The sequence below is a fragment of the Scyliorhinus torazame genome, chromosome 15, assembly GCF_047496885.1.
Source record: "Scyliorhinus torazame isolate Kashiwa2021f chromosome 15, sScyTor2.1, whole genome shotgun sequence".
Taxonomy (NCBI): domain Eukaryota; kingdom Metazoa; phylum Chordata; class Chondrichthyes; order Carcharhiniformes; family Scyliorhinidae; genus Scyliorhinus; species Scyliorhinus torazame.
Genome location: NC_092721.1, coordinates 151,684,410 through 151,699,224, shown reverse-complemented (window position 1 = coordinate 151,699,224; position 14,815 = coordinate 151,684,410). Strand labels below are relative to the sequence as shown.

At 47.3% G+C, this 14,815-nt stretch overlaps 1 protein-coding gene across 1 annotated transcript in view; it reads left to right on the top strand.

The window, feature by feature from the left end:
• Positions 1–14,815, top strand: part of flt3 (fms related receptor tyrosine kinase 3) — a 206,556-nt gene that overhangs the window by 118,342 nt on the left and 73,399 nt on the right. Inside the window, exon 10 of the mRNA XM_072476942.1 lies at positions 234–399. Coding sequence (XP_072333043.1) covers positions 234–399 — 166 coding nt within the window. The remainder of the gene's footprint in view (positions 1–233; positions 400–14,815) is intronic.

The following is a 14,815-nucleotide window of genomic DNA, read 5'->3' as shown; positions in this document are numbered from 1 at the left end:
GGGCAATTTAGCATGGCTAGTCCACCTAACCTGCACATCTTTGGACTGTGGGAGGAAACCGGAGAACCCGGAGGGAACCCACGCAGACATGGGGAGAACGTGCAGATTCCGCATAGACAGTGACCCAAGCCGGGAATCGAACCTGGGATCCTGGAGCTTTGAAGCAACTGTGCTAACCACTGTGCTATAGTGAAACATTACGTAAAATGATACTCTGCTCTTCTTTTTTACAGAGGAAGGATTTATAAATTCAACAACTACAAACAGCACCAATACTATTGGTGAAGCAGAGAACTTTTGCTTTGAAGTTGAACTGAAGGCATTTCCACTTGTAAGATGCCAGTGGTATTTTTCCCGCAAAGCTTTTGCCTGTTCGCTTAAAGAATTATCTGAAAACAGGTACAGGTTTTTGAATTTAATTTACTTGACAGTTCACAAATGTAAAACCTTTTGCAAAAGGTAATATGTCAAGAGGAATTTATAACCATATCCTTACTGCATGTCATGTTCTGCCCTTGAACTCAAATCTTACAAATTGGACTCTTGTGCCACATTGTGGGGAAGAATAATTGGGATAGTTTCCTGTTGTCTATCTCACAGTTTTAATTTTCAAAATAAGCTCTTCCAAATGAGCTGTAATCAATGCTAAAACAGCCCTCGAACTCTTTCGATGGGTGTCACGAATATTCATTGTAAGCAAGGTCTGATAGGGAATAAACTGTGGCATAGTGGTATTGTCAATAGACGTAGTAATCCAAAGGCCCAAGCTAATGCTCTTGGGACACATGTTCAAATCCCACCAAAGCAGCTGCTTTGATTAATTAATAACCTGGAATTGAAAACTAATCTCTAATGTTGACCATGAAACTATCATCAATTGTTGTAAAAACTCATTTGGTTCATGAATGTCCTTTAGAGAAGGAAATCTGTGGTGCTTAGTCTGTGACTCCAGCCCTACAGTAATGTCATTTATGGGGGTAGGTTTAGCTCAGTTGACTGGACAGCTGGTTTGTGATGCGGAGCAAGGTCAACAACATGGGTTCAATTCCAGTACCGGCTAAGGTTATTCATGAGGACCCTGGGAGGATCTTCAACCTTGCCCCTTGCCTGATGCATGGTGATCCTCAGGTTCAATCACCACCAGCCAGCTCTCCCCCTCAAAGGGGAGAGCAGCCTATGGTCATCTGGGACTATGGTGACTTTACTTTACTTACTAATGTGCTGGACACGTGTGAAATGGCCCTCCAAGCCACTCTGTACAAACAGGGGGAACACCACCACCATTTGAGGTGGGCAATAAATGCAGACTTTGCCAGTGATATCTACATCTTGTGAAAGGGCAGTACAGTGGCAAAGTGGTTAGCACTGAGGACCCATGTTTGATCCCGGCCCCGGGTCACTGTCTGTGTGAAGTTTGCACATTTTGCCCGTGTCTGCGTGGGTCTCACCTCAACAACCCAAAAAGATGTGAAGGATAGGCCACATTAAATTTCCCCTTAATTGGGAAAAGAATTGGTTACTCTAAATTTATTAAAAAGGAAATAAAATCTACATCGTGTGAAAGAAAACAAAATCTCCACTCACAAAGGCTGTTTGGAGCAGGGCATGAACTCTTTTCCTCTGACAGATGTAGGAACGCTACCATTAAGCCATTCACTCACTTATATGCATATTGTGTGGTTGTCAATTTACAAATCAAGAAAGTTAAAATGGAGTGCAGTTGACCTCACACATACACATGACCCAACCCAAAATTCCAAGGTACCATTGCACTTCCCATTTGCTTCAATAATACTGAACTATTAATGTAAATAAGCTGAAATAAAATCTGATTAAACTAAAGCATGTAATCACACATACCCAGTTTTTAAAGTTCATCACATTGGACGTCATCAGCCCAATGCTTGAGGTCACCTTGAGCAGCAGCACATTTCAGATGTGATATAAAATATTTCTTTTAATTGCATTTTCTGTTTAGAATGATTCTCTGAAAGCGCCATTAAATGTACCAGTGGCATAAAGAGTTATCAAACGAATATTGAATCTGAATTTGAATTAAATGTTGCAACTATACCTAGAATTTTTAAGCAACCTATTTATGGAGTTTCAAAATCTGACTGAAATTCCCTATTAATTTTTGAATCCAATCAAAAATCTTCCTTTCATATCAGAATTTTAGAAATATTTCCTAAAATGCTGTGTTACCATCCCAGTTCGTGTTATAACTGGACGGGAAGATTCCAGGGTGGAACTCTGGCTTAATTTTTACTTTTTTATAAAACGTGGAGGAACATAGACACAGGACATGGTCTACATCTGAACCTGAGGGGCACAAATATCCTGGGGGGGAGATTTGTTAGTGCTCTTTGGGGGGGTTTAAACTAATGCAGCAGGGGCATGGGAACCTGGATTGTAGTTTTAGGGTAAGGGAGAATGAGAGTATAGAGTTCAGGAGCACAGATTTGACGTCGCAGGAGGGGGCCAGTGTTCAGGTAGGTGGTTTGAAGTGTGTCTACTTCAATGCCAGGAGTATACGAAATAAGGTAGGGGAACTGGCAGCATGGGTTGGTACCTGGGACTTCGATGTTGTGGCCATTTTGGAAACATGGATAGAGCAGGGACAGGAATGGATGTTGCAGGTTCCGGGGTTTAGGTGTTTTAGTAAGCTCAGAGAAGGAGGCAAAAGAGGGGGAGGTGTGGCGCTGCTAGTCAAGAGCAGTATTACGGTGGCGGAGAGGATGCTAGATGGGGACTCTTCTTCCGAGGTAGTATTGGCTGAAGTTAGAAACAGGAAAGGAGAGGTCACCCTGTTGGGAGTTTTTTATAGGCCTCCTAATAGTTCTAGGGATGTAGAGGAAAGGATGGCGAAGATGATTCTGGATATGAGTGAAAGTAACAGGGTAGTTATTATGGGAGACTTTAACTTTCCAAATATTGACTGGAAAAGATATAGTTCGAGTACAATAGATGGGTCGTTTTTTGTACAGTGTGTGCAGGAGGGTTTCCTGAAACAATATGTTGACAGGCCAACAAGAGGCGAGGCCACGTTGGATTTGGTTTTGGGTAATGAACCAGGCCAGGTGTTGGATTTGGAGGTAGGAGAGCACTTTGGGGACAGTGACCACAATTCGGTGACGTTTACGTTAATGATGGAAAGGGATAAGTATACACCGCAGGGCAAGAGTTATAGCTGGGGGAAGGGCAATTATGATGCCATTAGACGTGACTTGGGGGGGATAAGGTGGAGAAGTAGGCTGCAAGTGTTGGGCACACTGGATAAGTGGGGCTTGTTCAAGGATCAGCTACTGCGTGTTCTTGATAAGTATGTACCGGTCAGACAGGGAGGAAGGCGTCGAGCGAGGGAACCGTGGTTTACCAAGGAAGTGGAATCTCTTGTTAAGAGGAAGAAGGAGGCCTATGTGAAGATGAAGTGTGAAGTTTTGGTTGGGGCGATGGATAGTTACAAGGTAGCGAGGAAGGATCTAAAGAGAGAGCTAAGACGAGCAAGGAGGGGACATGAGAAGTATTTGGCAGGAAGGATCAAGGAAAACCCAAAAGCTTTCTATAGGTATGTCAGGAATAAGCGAATGACTAGGGAAAGAGTAGGACCAGTCAAGGACAGGGATGGGAAATTGTGTGTGGAGTCTGAAGAGATAGGCGAGATACTAAATGAATATTTTTCGTCAGTATTCACTCAGGAAAAAGATAATGTTGTGGAGGAGAATGCTGAGCCCCAGGCTAATAGAATAGATGGCATTGAGGTACGTAGGGAAGAGGTGTTGGCAATTCTGGACAGGCTGAAAATAGATAAGTCCCCGGGACCTGATGGGATTTATCCTAGGATTCTATGGGAGGCCAGGGAAGAGATTGCTGGACCTTTGGCTTTGATTTTTATGTCATCATTGGCTACAGGAATAGTGCCAGAGGACTGGAGGACAGCAAATGTGGTCCCTTTGTTCAAAAAGGGGAGCAGAGACAACCCCGGCAACTATAGACCGGTGAGCCTCACGTCTGTAGTGGGTAAAGTCTTGGAGGGGATTATAAGAGACAAGATTTATAATCATCTAGATAGGAATAATATGATCAGGGATAGTCAGCATGGCTTTGTGAAGGGTAGGTCATGCCTCACAAACCTTATTGAGTTCTTTGAGAAGGTGACTGAACAGGTAGACGAGGGTAGAGCAGTTGATGTGGTGTATATGGATTTCAGCAAAGCGTTTGATAAGGTTCCCCACGGTAGGCTATTGCAAAAAATACGGAGGCTGGGGATTGAGGGTGATTTAGAGATGTGGATCAGAAATTGGCTAGCTGAAAGAAGACAGAGGGTGGTGGTTGATGGGAAATGTTCAGAATGGAGTACAGTCACAAGTGGAGTACCACAAGGATCTGTTCTAGGGCCGTTGCTGTTTGTCATTTTTATCAATGGCCTAGAGGAAGGCGCAGAAGGGTGGGTGAGTAAATTTGCAGACGATACTAAAGTCGGTGGTGTTGTCGATAGTGTGGAAGGATGTAGCAGGTTACAGAGGGATATAGATAAGCTGCAGAGCTGGGCTGAGAGGTGGCAAATGGAGTTTAATGTAGAGAAGTGTGAGGTGATTCACTTTGGAAGGATTAACAGGAATGCGGAATATTTGGCTAATGGTAAGGTTCTTGAAAGTGTGGATGAGCAGAGGGATCTAGGTGTCCATGTACATAGATCCCTGAAAGTTGCCACCCAGGTTGTGAAGAAGGCCTATGGAGTGTTGGCCTTTATTGGTAGAGGGATTGAGTTCCGGAGTCGGGAGGTCATGTTGCAGCTGTACAGAACTCTGGTACGGCCGCATTTGGAGTATTGCGTACAGTTCTGGTCACCGCATTATAGGAAGGACGTGGAGGCTTTGGAGCGGGTGCAGAGGAGATTTACCAGGATGTTGCCTGGTATGGAGGGAAAATCTTATGAGGAAAGGCTGATGGACTTGAGGTTGTTTTCGTTGGAGAGAAGAAGGTTAAGAGGAGACTTAATAGAGGCATACAAAATGAACAGGGGGTTAGATAGGGTGGACAGTGAGAGCCTTCTCCCGCGGATGGATATGGCTGGCACGAGGGGACATAACTTTAAACTGAGGGGTAATAGATATAGGACAGAGGTCAGAGGTAGGTTCTTTACGCAAAGAGTAGTGAGGCCGTGGAATGCCCTACCTGCTACAGTAGTGAACTCGCCAACATTGAGGGCATTTAAAAGTTTATTGGATAAACATATGGATGATAATGGCATAGTGTAGGTTAGATGGCTTTTGTTTCGGTGCAACATCGTGGGCCGAAGGGCCTGTGCTGCGCTGTATTGCTCTATGTTCTATGTTCTATGTTCTATGTTCTAGGACCACTAATTAGTTTTAACAACAAGATTTAAAAAAATTATTAAACATGAAAAATGTGGATTATAATACAGTCCCCCCCCCCACCTTATCTTAACAAATACAGACAGATTTTAAGATCAATATGGATTACAAAGCACATCTTAAGCTACAGTAGTCCCTTTAACACAAAGCTCCTTTTAAGCACACAGATTGGCTGTGATCAAATACATATATGACTGGATTCTTCTACCCCGCCTACCGCAAGATCGTCACAGGCACCATGTAAAAGTCCATTGACCTCGGGTGGGAATTTCCCAGTCATGGGGCGGGCGCAGCTGGATAATCCCGCCCATTCTCTGCTCATACACACACTCCACTCTGAAGCCAAGTGTCTATGGTTTTCTGCTCAGATACTCCCCAGATGATTGGTATACTGTGAACCCGTCTTGTCTCACTGAAGTCCAGCTTCCACACAAGGATTCTGTTTCCAAAAATCATACTTTCAAATTTTCTTTTAAATTATACTTCCCCTCCATTGCTTCCATCAAGGTTTCACTTTCAGGTTTTACATCTCTCCCTTGAGGTTTCCTTTGTCTGAAAGGCTTTTACACAAACTCCAGGGACCAGCCACCAATTTCCACAATTATTTCAAATAAAGTCTCCAAACCACAGTACTTTCTCACAACCTTAGCTCTACTGCAGATATCTTTCGGACCTCTCACAATCCAATGCCTTTTCAATTCTCTGTGACTTTATTGAACAGCAATCTGTTCTGTTTCCTCTGTCCATTAACTCTAGATTTTATGGTAACTTCTCTTCATTTCTCTAGTTTCCTTAACTAGTTGGACTTCAGCAGCGGGATTCTCCGAAATCGGCGCGATGGCCCGACGCCAGCGACAAAAACGGCGCGAACCACTCCGGCGTCGGGCCGACCGAATGTAGCGGAATTCTCCGCACTTCCGGGTACAGGCCCGCCCGCAGATTGGTGGGCCCCGATTGCAGGCCAGGCCACCGTGGGGGTCCTCCCTGGGGTCGGATCCCCCTGCGCCCCCCCGAGGACCACCCCAGCCAACTTACCTGCCAGGTCCCGCCGTGTGGGACCATGCCTAATCCACGCCGGCGAGACTGGCCAAAAACTGCCGGCTGCTCGGCCCATCAGGGCCCGGAGAATTGCTGGGGCCGGCCGCTGCCAACAGCCCCTGACCGGCGTGGCGTGAACCCGCCCCCGCCCGAAAAACAGTGCCGGAGAATACGGCAGCCGGTGTCGGGGTGGTGGGGCGGGATTCGCGCCGCCCCCCCGGGGATTCTCCGACCTGGCAGGGGGTCGGAGAAGCCCGCCCCAGGTTTCTGGCATTTGTTTCCTTAACTATTACGGGTGGCACAGTGGCTAGCACTGTTGCTTCACAGCTCCAGTATCCCAGGTTCGATTCCCAGCTTGGGTCACTGTATGTGCTCAGTCTGCATGTTCTCCCCGTCTCTTTGTGGGTTTTCTCCGGGTGCTCCTGTTTCCTCCCTCAAATCCCCAAAAGACATGCTGTTAGGTAATTTGGACATTCTGAATTCTCCCTCAGTGTACCCGATCAGGTGCCGGAATGTGGTGACTAGGGGCTTTTCGCAGTAACTTCATTGCAGTGTTAATGTAAGCCTACTTGTAACAGTAAAGATTATTTATTTCTGTTTATTTATTTATAGTATGGCCTTTCTTCTAGCAAGGCTGACAGATGTTACCCTCTTAAGCCATCTAAAACCACCTGCTTCTTGCAGAGCTGTGAGAGCTGCCTTCTCTCTCACTACCTGGGCTGGATTCTCCATTTTGGAGACTGAGTCCACATGCCAGCATTAAAACGATGGTCTTTTACGCCAGGAAAAGTGGCGCAAAATGGCCACCGATTTCCCGTTTTGCTGGAGCCTAGCAGCGGCCACGCCGTGCTCCATGGCGGACTTAGCCCACGGATCCGGACCGTAAAAATAGTGCCCCCGTTCAGCCGCTCGCACGCCTGGGAATTCCAGCCCACAGAGAACCCAACCCCGAATGAAGCCCCCCCGTTCACGAATTGGCCCTTTCCCGACTGTGGTGGCCTCGGACCGAGTCCGCAGCTGCCACGCGAGGTTCCGGGTCGGGGACGGAGCATCGTGTGGCGGGCCTCAGGCAATGGCGTGAATAATCAGTGTGGCATACTTCTAGAGTACGCCGCCGTTCAGGGGGTGGAGAATACAAAAAAACGGTACCGCTCCGATATTGACGTCAAAACAGATAATCCACTCCGTTGTCGAACGCGATTTTGGCATCGGGGAGTGAAAAATCCAATTGTAATAAAATTAGCGGAACGAAAAATGTAAAGTTTCTCTACCTTACATGGCCCCAGTTGCTAAGCTACCTCTGATAGTTAATTTGCTCTTCCCACCGGAGCCTTCTCTAAGCACAATAGAATCACAGTTGGAATTGAAACCAACCCCCACACATACAAGCAGCCTCATCTGGCATGAATCTAACTATAGATTTTACCCTTCCAGGCACAGAAACATTAAACTAAAACCACTTAAAACTATACCTTATTTCTAATGTTTACCAATGCAAATATAAATCACTTAAACTACCATTATTTTCCTAACAGCTGATAAAATGATATTGTCCAAAAATGTAAAATGTTTAACTATAAAAAATGTAAATGGCAATTCTCTTGAGTTCTTAATCATTGAGGTTATTTGTTACATCTGTTTATTTATTGCTGCACAGAAGTATAATATGCTGTAAACTTTAATCCAGAAAGGAAGTATTCTTTAAAAAAAACATAACATATGTATTTCAGTGATATCCTTCTTGGCATTTTAAAAATATATTGACTTAAAAGGGGTAAACTTTTTATTTCTCAGGATGACACTTTAGGCATGGATGCTAAGGGTTATAGAACCAAGACCCTGATAACACTCCTGGGACGTCACTTGACTTCCCTCAATGAGCATAAAGCTTCACCAATTTTTCTACCGGCATTTTTGGTATATTATCTTTATTAGTGTCATAAGTAGGCTTACATTAACACTACAATGAAATGACTGTGGAAGTCCCCTAGTCACCACACTATGGCAGCTGTTCGGGTGCACAGAGGGAGAATTCAGAATGTCCAATTCACCTAACATGCACGTCTTTTGGGACTTGTGGGAGGAAACCGGAGCACCCGGAGGAAACCCACGCAGACACAGGGAGAACATGCAGACTCCATACAGACAGTGACCCAAGCCGGGAATCAAACCCGTATCCCTGGCGCTGTGAGGCAACAGTGCTAACCATTGTGCTACCGTGCCACCCTATTATGTGACATAACTGCCAATAGTGGGCAAATTGTGTTTGAATGTAGATAAAATGAAGTTCACATTCACACAAACTGACTGGAGAGGGCATATCCTTGGACAAGCACAGCACTAACTGCCGTTATGATGCTGAGAAGTCCAGTTAAATAATTTCAACAATTATCTTTATTAAGCACTATATATTCCACTTAATGTGGATGAAATATCAAGATAAGTTGGACTTTAACCCTTTCTGTCCAATGGAGACTAGACAGGCAGGGAAATAAAATACTCCTGGTCACTTAGCTGTTCGAACACCCCCTCCTGGACATTTTGATTCCAGTTTCAACAGATATTTCCCAAGAGGGAAAATAACTGCCTAGCCAATTCCAGTGGAGTTGTAATTTATAACTGCTAATCTAGATCCAATAATGGCATAGGGCCCTGATAGCGATTTTAACTTTGATCTGAGTGGGAAAGCCATTGTGGATTTATTGCCAGATAAAGAACAGAATGAAGCGGATCAGGAAGCTGAAACAGTTCTCCAGGTAAGTCTTTATAACTTTCTGTTTTGAGGCCAGGAGGAGACAGATGTGCTCTTCCGAGCCCCACAAAAATGTCAGGCCTGAGGACACTCCTCCTCTCCCTACACTCCGCGGAACCCCATACTTACCTGAGTGCTGGCAGGCAGCTCTTGTCTGGCTGATATTCTCAAGGCCGGCAGCTGCCTGCAGGGAGCAGTTTACCAGTGGCATGTTAATGACGCTTGGAGGTTAAAATTACCTTGGCCGCAGAACTGCTGCAGGCAGACGAAACAATAAATTTACTGGCTATTAATAATATACCCAAGATCTCCAAAGTTTTTTGTTTTTTTAAAATAATTTTTATTAGGGTTTTCACTAAATATCAACAACAGAATGAAAAAGAAACCCAGTAGAATTAAATACAGAACAAAGTAAAACAACCCCCATGCCCCCCTCCCCCCTGTACATAAATAATAAATTAACACCCCGAGTTAACACAAAGCAAAGATCTCCAAAGTTAATGTTTGCCATTGTAAACCATTTCTTATTTGCATGAACAGGAATACATAAAATCAACACAGAAAATGGTGACTAATTTAAAGGTTCACCTCTAATAAACTGGAATTGTATTAAGAATCAAGGTGCAGGACGTCAGGTACAGTGCACCAAGTTATCCCAGAACAAAAGTTAATGTCAGTGGTTCAAGCTGCACCATCAGGTAATGGCACAGAGTGAAAGTGACAGGGAGTATGTCATCCCAAACCATTGCCAATAAGCCTTTGGTTACCTCATGACATTGATAGAGACTTAAGCAAGTTGGTTATTTCCCTGGTTATGGCATAAGGTATATGGAGTCTTGGGAAAAAATAGGAGGAGAAAATAGTAGTGAACGAAATAATGGTCAACTTTTGTACCCAATTCAGGAGCGCAGCTTTGGGAACATTCTTGATTCCACGAACCTGGCTCAGGAGGAAGTACCCCAAATTTTCAGATTATAATGACTAGGTTGGCAGTTGCAACCAAGAATCCGGTCTGACACCCCCAGGCCGTGTCCGGAAGCAGCTTCAAGAGCTGCCAGGTGCAGATTGTTTAAAATTCCTGCATCAGGGCTCTGGGTCTTTGTCCTAGTTAGAAAAAAAACAATGACCCCCCCCCCCCCAGCTCTTTAACTCTCACCCTCTCATCCCCCATACATTCCTCATGCTCCATCTATGCCAACTCATGCCAACCTATGCCCCTCTATTCACACCAAAGGTTAGTCATGCCCTCTACAATATCTTTGCCCCTCTGCCCACTCCCAGTGACCTTTCACTCTCTATGCCAACCATTGCCTCTCTACCGACCCTCCATGGCCATTTATAGCCCCTATTCCAACTTTGTGCCAGACCCATGCCAACCCATGACCCCTACTCTTTCCCATCATACTGAACAGGCCCTACGTTAGCATATTGCCAACGTATGTAAACCTATGCTCCCCATTCACCATTTTCTGCCTTAATGCTCTCCATGCAATTCACCCAGTATCCACCATGGTATTTTGTTGCAAACTTCACTATGTTGTAGAAAACACTCTCAGTGATAACATTTATCTTCCTTCAGGTACTTCATCCTTAATAAAACAAACATATTTTTCAAGTGCTTAATCCCAATTGAAGACACAATTCTATTCATAGCCCCACATCAAAGACAGCTATTCCCTTTATAACTACTTGGAGGTCAATCAAACTGTGAATGTACAGGCCCTCCACTTGATCATGATAGGTCGTGGAAACAGACAAGCAACACTAATTATGACGCCAACAAACAGTGAAACAGCAATCACATTTTTGTTTTCAACTGCAGGCTGGATTTTACCACCCAAAATTCAAAGGGTTTAAGGGTTTAAATAATTTGACACCTTTTTAAAAAAAAAATATTTTAATTCAATTTTAGCAAATTTTCAACAAAACCCCCCCTTTACAGAAAAAAGAAAAGCATAAAACACACAGATCAACATCGTACACTTATATTGCGAATTCCCCCAATGTACAAACCCCCCCATGAAATAATAATAAACACACACCCGATACCCCCCTCCCCTCACCCTCCTCTCTCCCCCCCTCCCCCCCTGGGTTGCTGCTGCTGCTGACCACCTCCTAACGTTCCGCGAGAAAGTCTAGGAATGGTTGCCACTGCCTGAAGAACCCTTGCACACACCCTTGCAAGGCAAACTTTACCCTCTCCAATTTAATGAACCCTGCCATGTCGCTGATCCAGGCTTCTACGCTTGGGGGCTTAGCATCCTTCCACTGTAGCAGAATCCTCCGCCTGGCTACCAGGGACGCAAAGGCCAGAATACCGGCTTCTTTCGTCTCCTGCACTCCCGGCTCGTCCCATACCCCAAATAATGCTAACCCCCAGCTAGGCTTGACCACCTTAGACACCGTCCTCGCAAAGCCCCTCCAAAACCCATCCAGCGCCGGACACGCCCAGAACATATGAGCGTGGTTTGCTGGGCTCCCTGAGCACTTCACACACCTGTCCTCTACCCAGAAAAACCTACTCAACCTTGCCCCTGTCATATGCGCTCTGTGAAGAACCTTAAATTGTATCAGGCTAAGCCTGGTGCAAGAGGAGGAAGAATTAACCCTCTGCAGGGCATCAGCCCACAGACCCTCATCTATCTCCTCCCCAAGCTCCTCCCATTTACCCTTTAGCTCCTCCACCGAGGTCTCCTCCTCTTCCTGCATCTCCTGATAGACCGCCGAGACCAAGCCTTCTCCAACCCACACCCCCGAGAGCACCCAATCTTGAATCTTAGGTGCTGGAAGCAGCAAAAATTCCCTCACCTGCCGTTTCACGAACGCCCTCACCTGCATGTACCTGAAGGCGTTTCCGGTGGGCAGCCCAAATTTCTCCTCAAGCACCCCAGGCTCGCAAACGTCACATCTATAAACAGGTCCCCCATTCTTTTAATTCCTGCCCGATGCCAGCTTAGAAACGCCCTATCCATTCTCCCCGGGACAAACCGATCGTGTACCTTGTCGGCGGGAGCGGCAGCTGTGCCGTCACCAGCGCTCTCAGACTCGTGCCCACACAGGACGCCATCTCCAACCTCTTCCACGCCGCACCCTCCCCCTCCATTACCCACTTACGAATCATCGCCACATTGGCATCCCAGTAATACCCACATAGATTGGGCAACGCTAGCCCTCCTCTGTCCCTGCTACGCTCCCGAAACACCCTTTTTACCCTTGAGGACTCATTCGCCCACACGAATACCATGATGCTCCTGCTGACCCGTTTAAAAAAGGCCTTTGGGATCAGGATGGGAAGGTACTGGAACATAAACAGGAACTTCGGAAGGACCGTCATTTTCACCGACTGCACCCTACTGCCAACGACAGTGGCAACATGTCCCACCTTTTAAACTCCTCCTCCATTTGCTCCACCAGCCGCGTCAAATTGAGCTTGTGCAGAGCCCCCCAACTCCTAGCCACCTGGATCCCCAGGTACTGAAAGCTCCTTTCCGCCCTCTTCAGCAGAAGCTCGTCTATCTCCCTTCCCTGGTCCCCTGGGTGTATCACAAAGAGCTCACTCTTCCCTACGTTAAGCTTATATCCGGAAAAATCCTCGAACTTCCTGAGGATCCGCATAACCACCGGCATCCCCTCCACTGGGTCCGCCACGTACAATAACAGGTCATCGGCATACAACGACACCCGGTGTTCCTCTCCCCCCCGAACCAGTCCCCTCCAGTTCCTGGACCCCCTCAGTGCCATGGCCAAAGGCTCAATTGCCAATGCGAACAACAAGGGGGATAGGGGACACCCCTGCCTCGTCCCCCGGTACAGCCAAAAATATTCCGACCTCCGCCGGTTCGTGGCCACACTCGCCACCGGGGCTTCATAAAGTAGCCTAACCCAACTGATGAACCCCTCCCCGAACCCAAACCTCCTCAGCACTTCCCAAAGATACTCCCACTCCACCCTATCGAAGGCCTTCTCCGCGTCCATAGCCACCACTACCTCCGCTTCCCCCTCCATTTCAGGCATCATAATTACGTTGAGGAGCCTCTGCACATTGGTGTTCAGCTGCCTACCCTTCACAAATCCCGTCTAGTCCTCGTGAATCACCCCTGGGACACAGTCTTCAATTCTGGTAGTCAGCACCTTCACCAACAACTTTGCGTCGATGTTGAGGAGCGAGATCGGCCTGTACAACTCACACTGTAATGGGTCCTTGTACCGCTTCAGGATAAGCGAGATCAGCGCCCTGGACATTGTCGGGGGCAGGGCCACCCCTTCCCTCGCCTCATTGAAAGTCCTCACTAGTAGTGGACCCAACAGGTCCATGTACCTCCGGTAGAATTCCACCGAGAACCCACCCGGCCCCGGGGCCTTCCCTGCCTGCATGCTCCCCAACCCCTAACCCAACCACCTGCTCCTCCTCCACCCTCGGGAACCTCAAACAATCCAAAAATCGGTGCATCCCCCCCTCCCCATCGGGGGCTCAGACCTATACAGCTCCTCAGAAAAGTCCCTGAATACCCCATTTATTCCCACCTCACTCCGCACCATGTTTTCCCCTCTATCCCTAACTCCCCCAATCTCCCTCGCTGCCTCACGCTTCTGAAGCTGATGTGCCAACATCCAGCTCGCCTTCTCCCCATATTTGTACACGGCACCTTGCGCTTTCCTCCACTGCATCTCTGCCTTCCTGGTAGTCAACAGGTCGAATTCGGCCTGGAGGCTTCGTCGCTCCTTGAATAATCCCTCCTCGGGGACCTCTGCATCCCTCCTATGCACCCTTAATATCTGCCCCACCAATCTCTCCCTCTCTCTCCTCTCCTTCCTCTCCTTATGGGCCCTAGTGGAGATTAGCTCTCCCCTGACCACCGCCTTCAGCACCTCCCAGACCACCCCCACCTGCACCTCCCCATTGTCATTAGCCTCTAAATATATTTCAATGCACCCCCGGATCCACCCGCTCACCTCCTCATCCGCCAACAGTCCCACATCGAGGCGCCACAGCGGGCGCTCATCCCTCTCCTCCCCCAACTCCAGCTCCACCCAATGTGGGGCATGATCTGAGATAGCTATGGCCAAATATTCCGTGCCCTCCACTCTCGGGATTAGTGCCCTACTAATAATGAAGAAATCTATCTGGGAGTAGGCTTTATGGACGTGGGAAAAAAAGGAAAATTCCCTGGCCCCCGGCCTGGCAAACCTCCATTGGTACACTCCGCCCATCTTGTCCATAAACTCCCTAAGCACCTTGGCCGCCGCCGGCCTCTTACCCGTCCTGGACCTGGAGTGGTCCAATGCTGGGTCCAACACCGTGTTGAAGTCCCCCCCCATTACCAAGCTCCCTGACTCCAGGTCCAAAATCTGACCCAACATGCGCCTCATGAATCCGACATCATCCCAATTCGGGGCGTATACATTCACTGATACCACCCGCACCCCCTGCAGCTTACTGCTCACCATCATGTACCGACCTCCATTATCTGCCACGATGTTCAGCGCCTCAAACAACACCCGCTTCCCCACCAAGATCGCCACCCCTCGATACTTCGCGTCCAACCCCGAGTGGAAAACCTGCCTGACCCACCCCTTTCTCACCCTAACCTGATCTGTCACCTTCAAATGCAACTCCTGGAGCTTAACCACATCTGCCTTCAGTCCC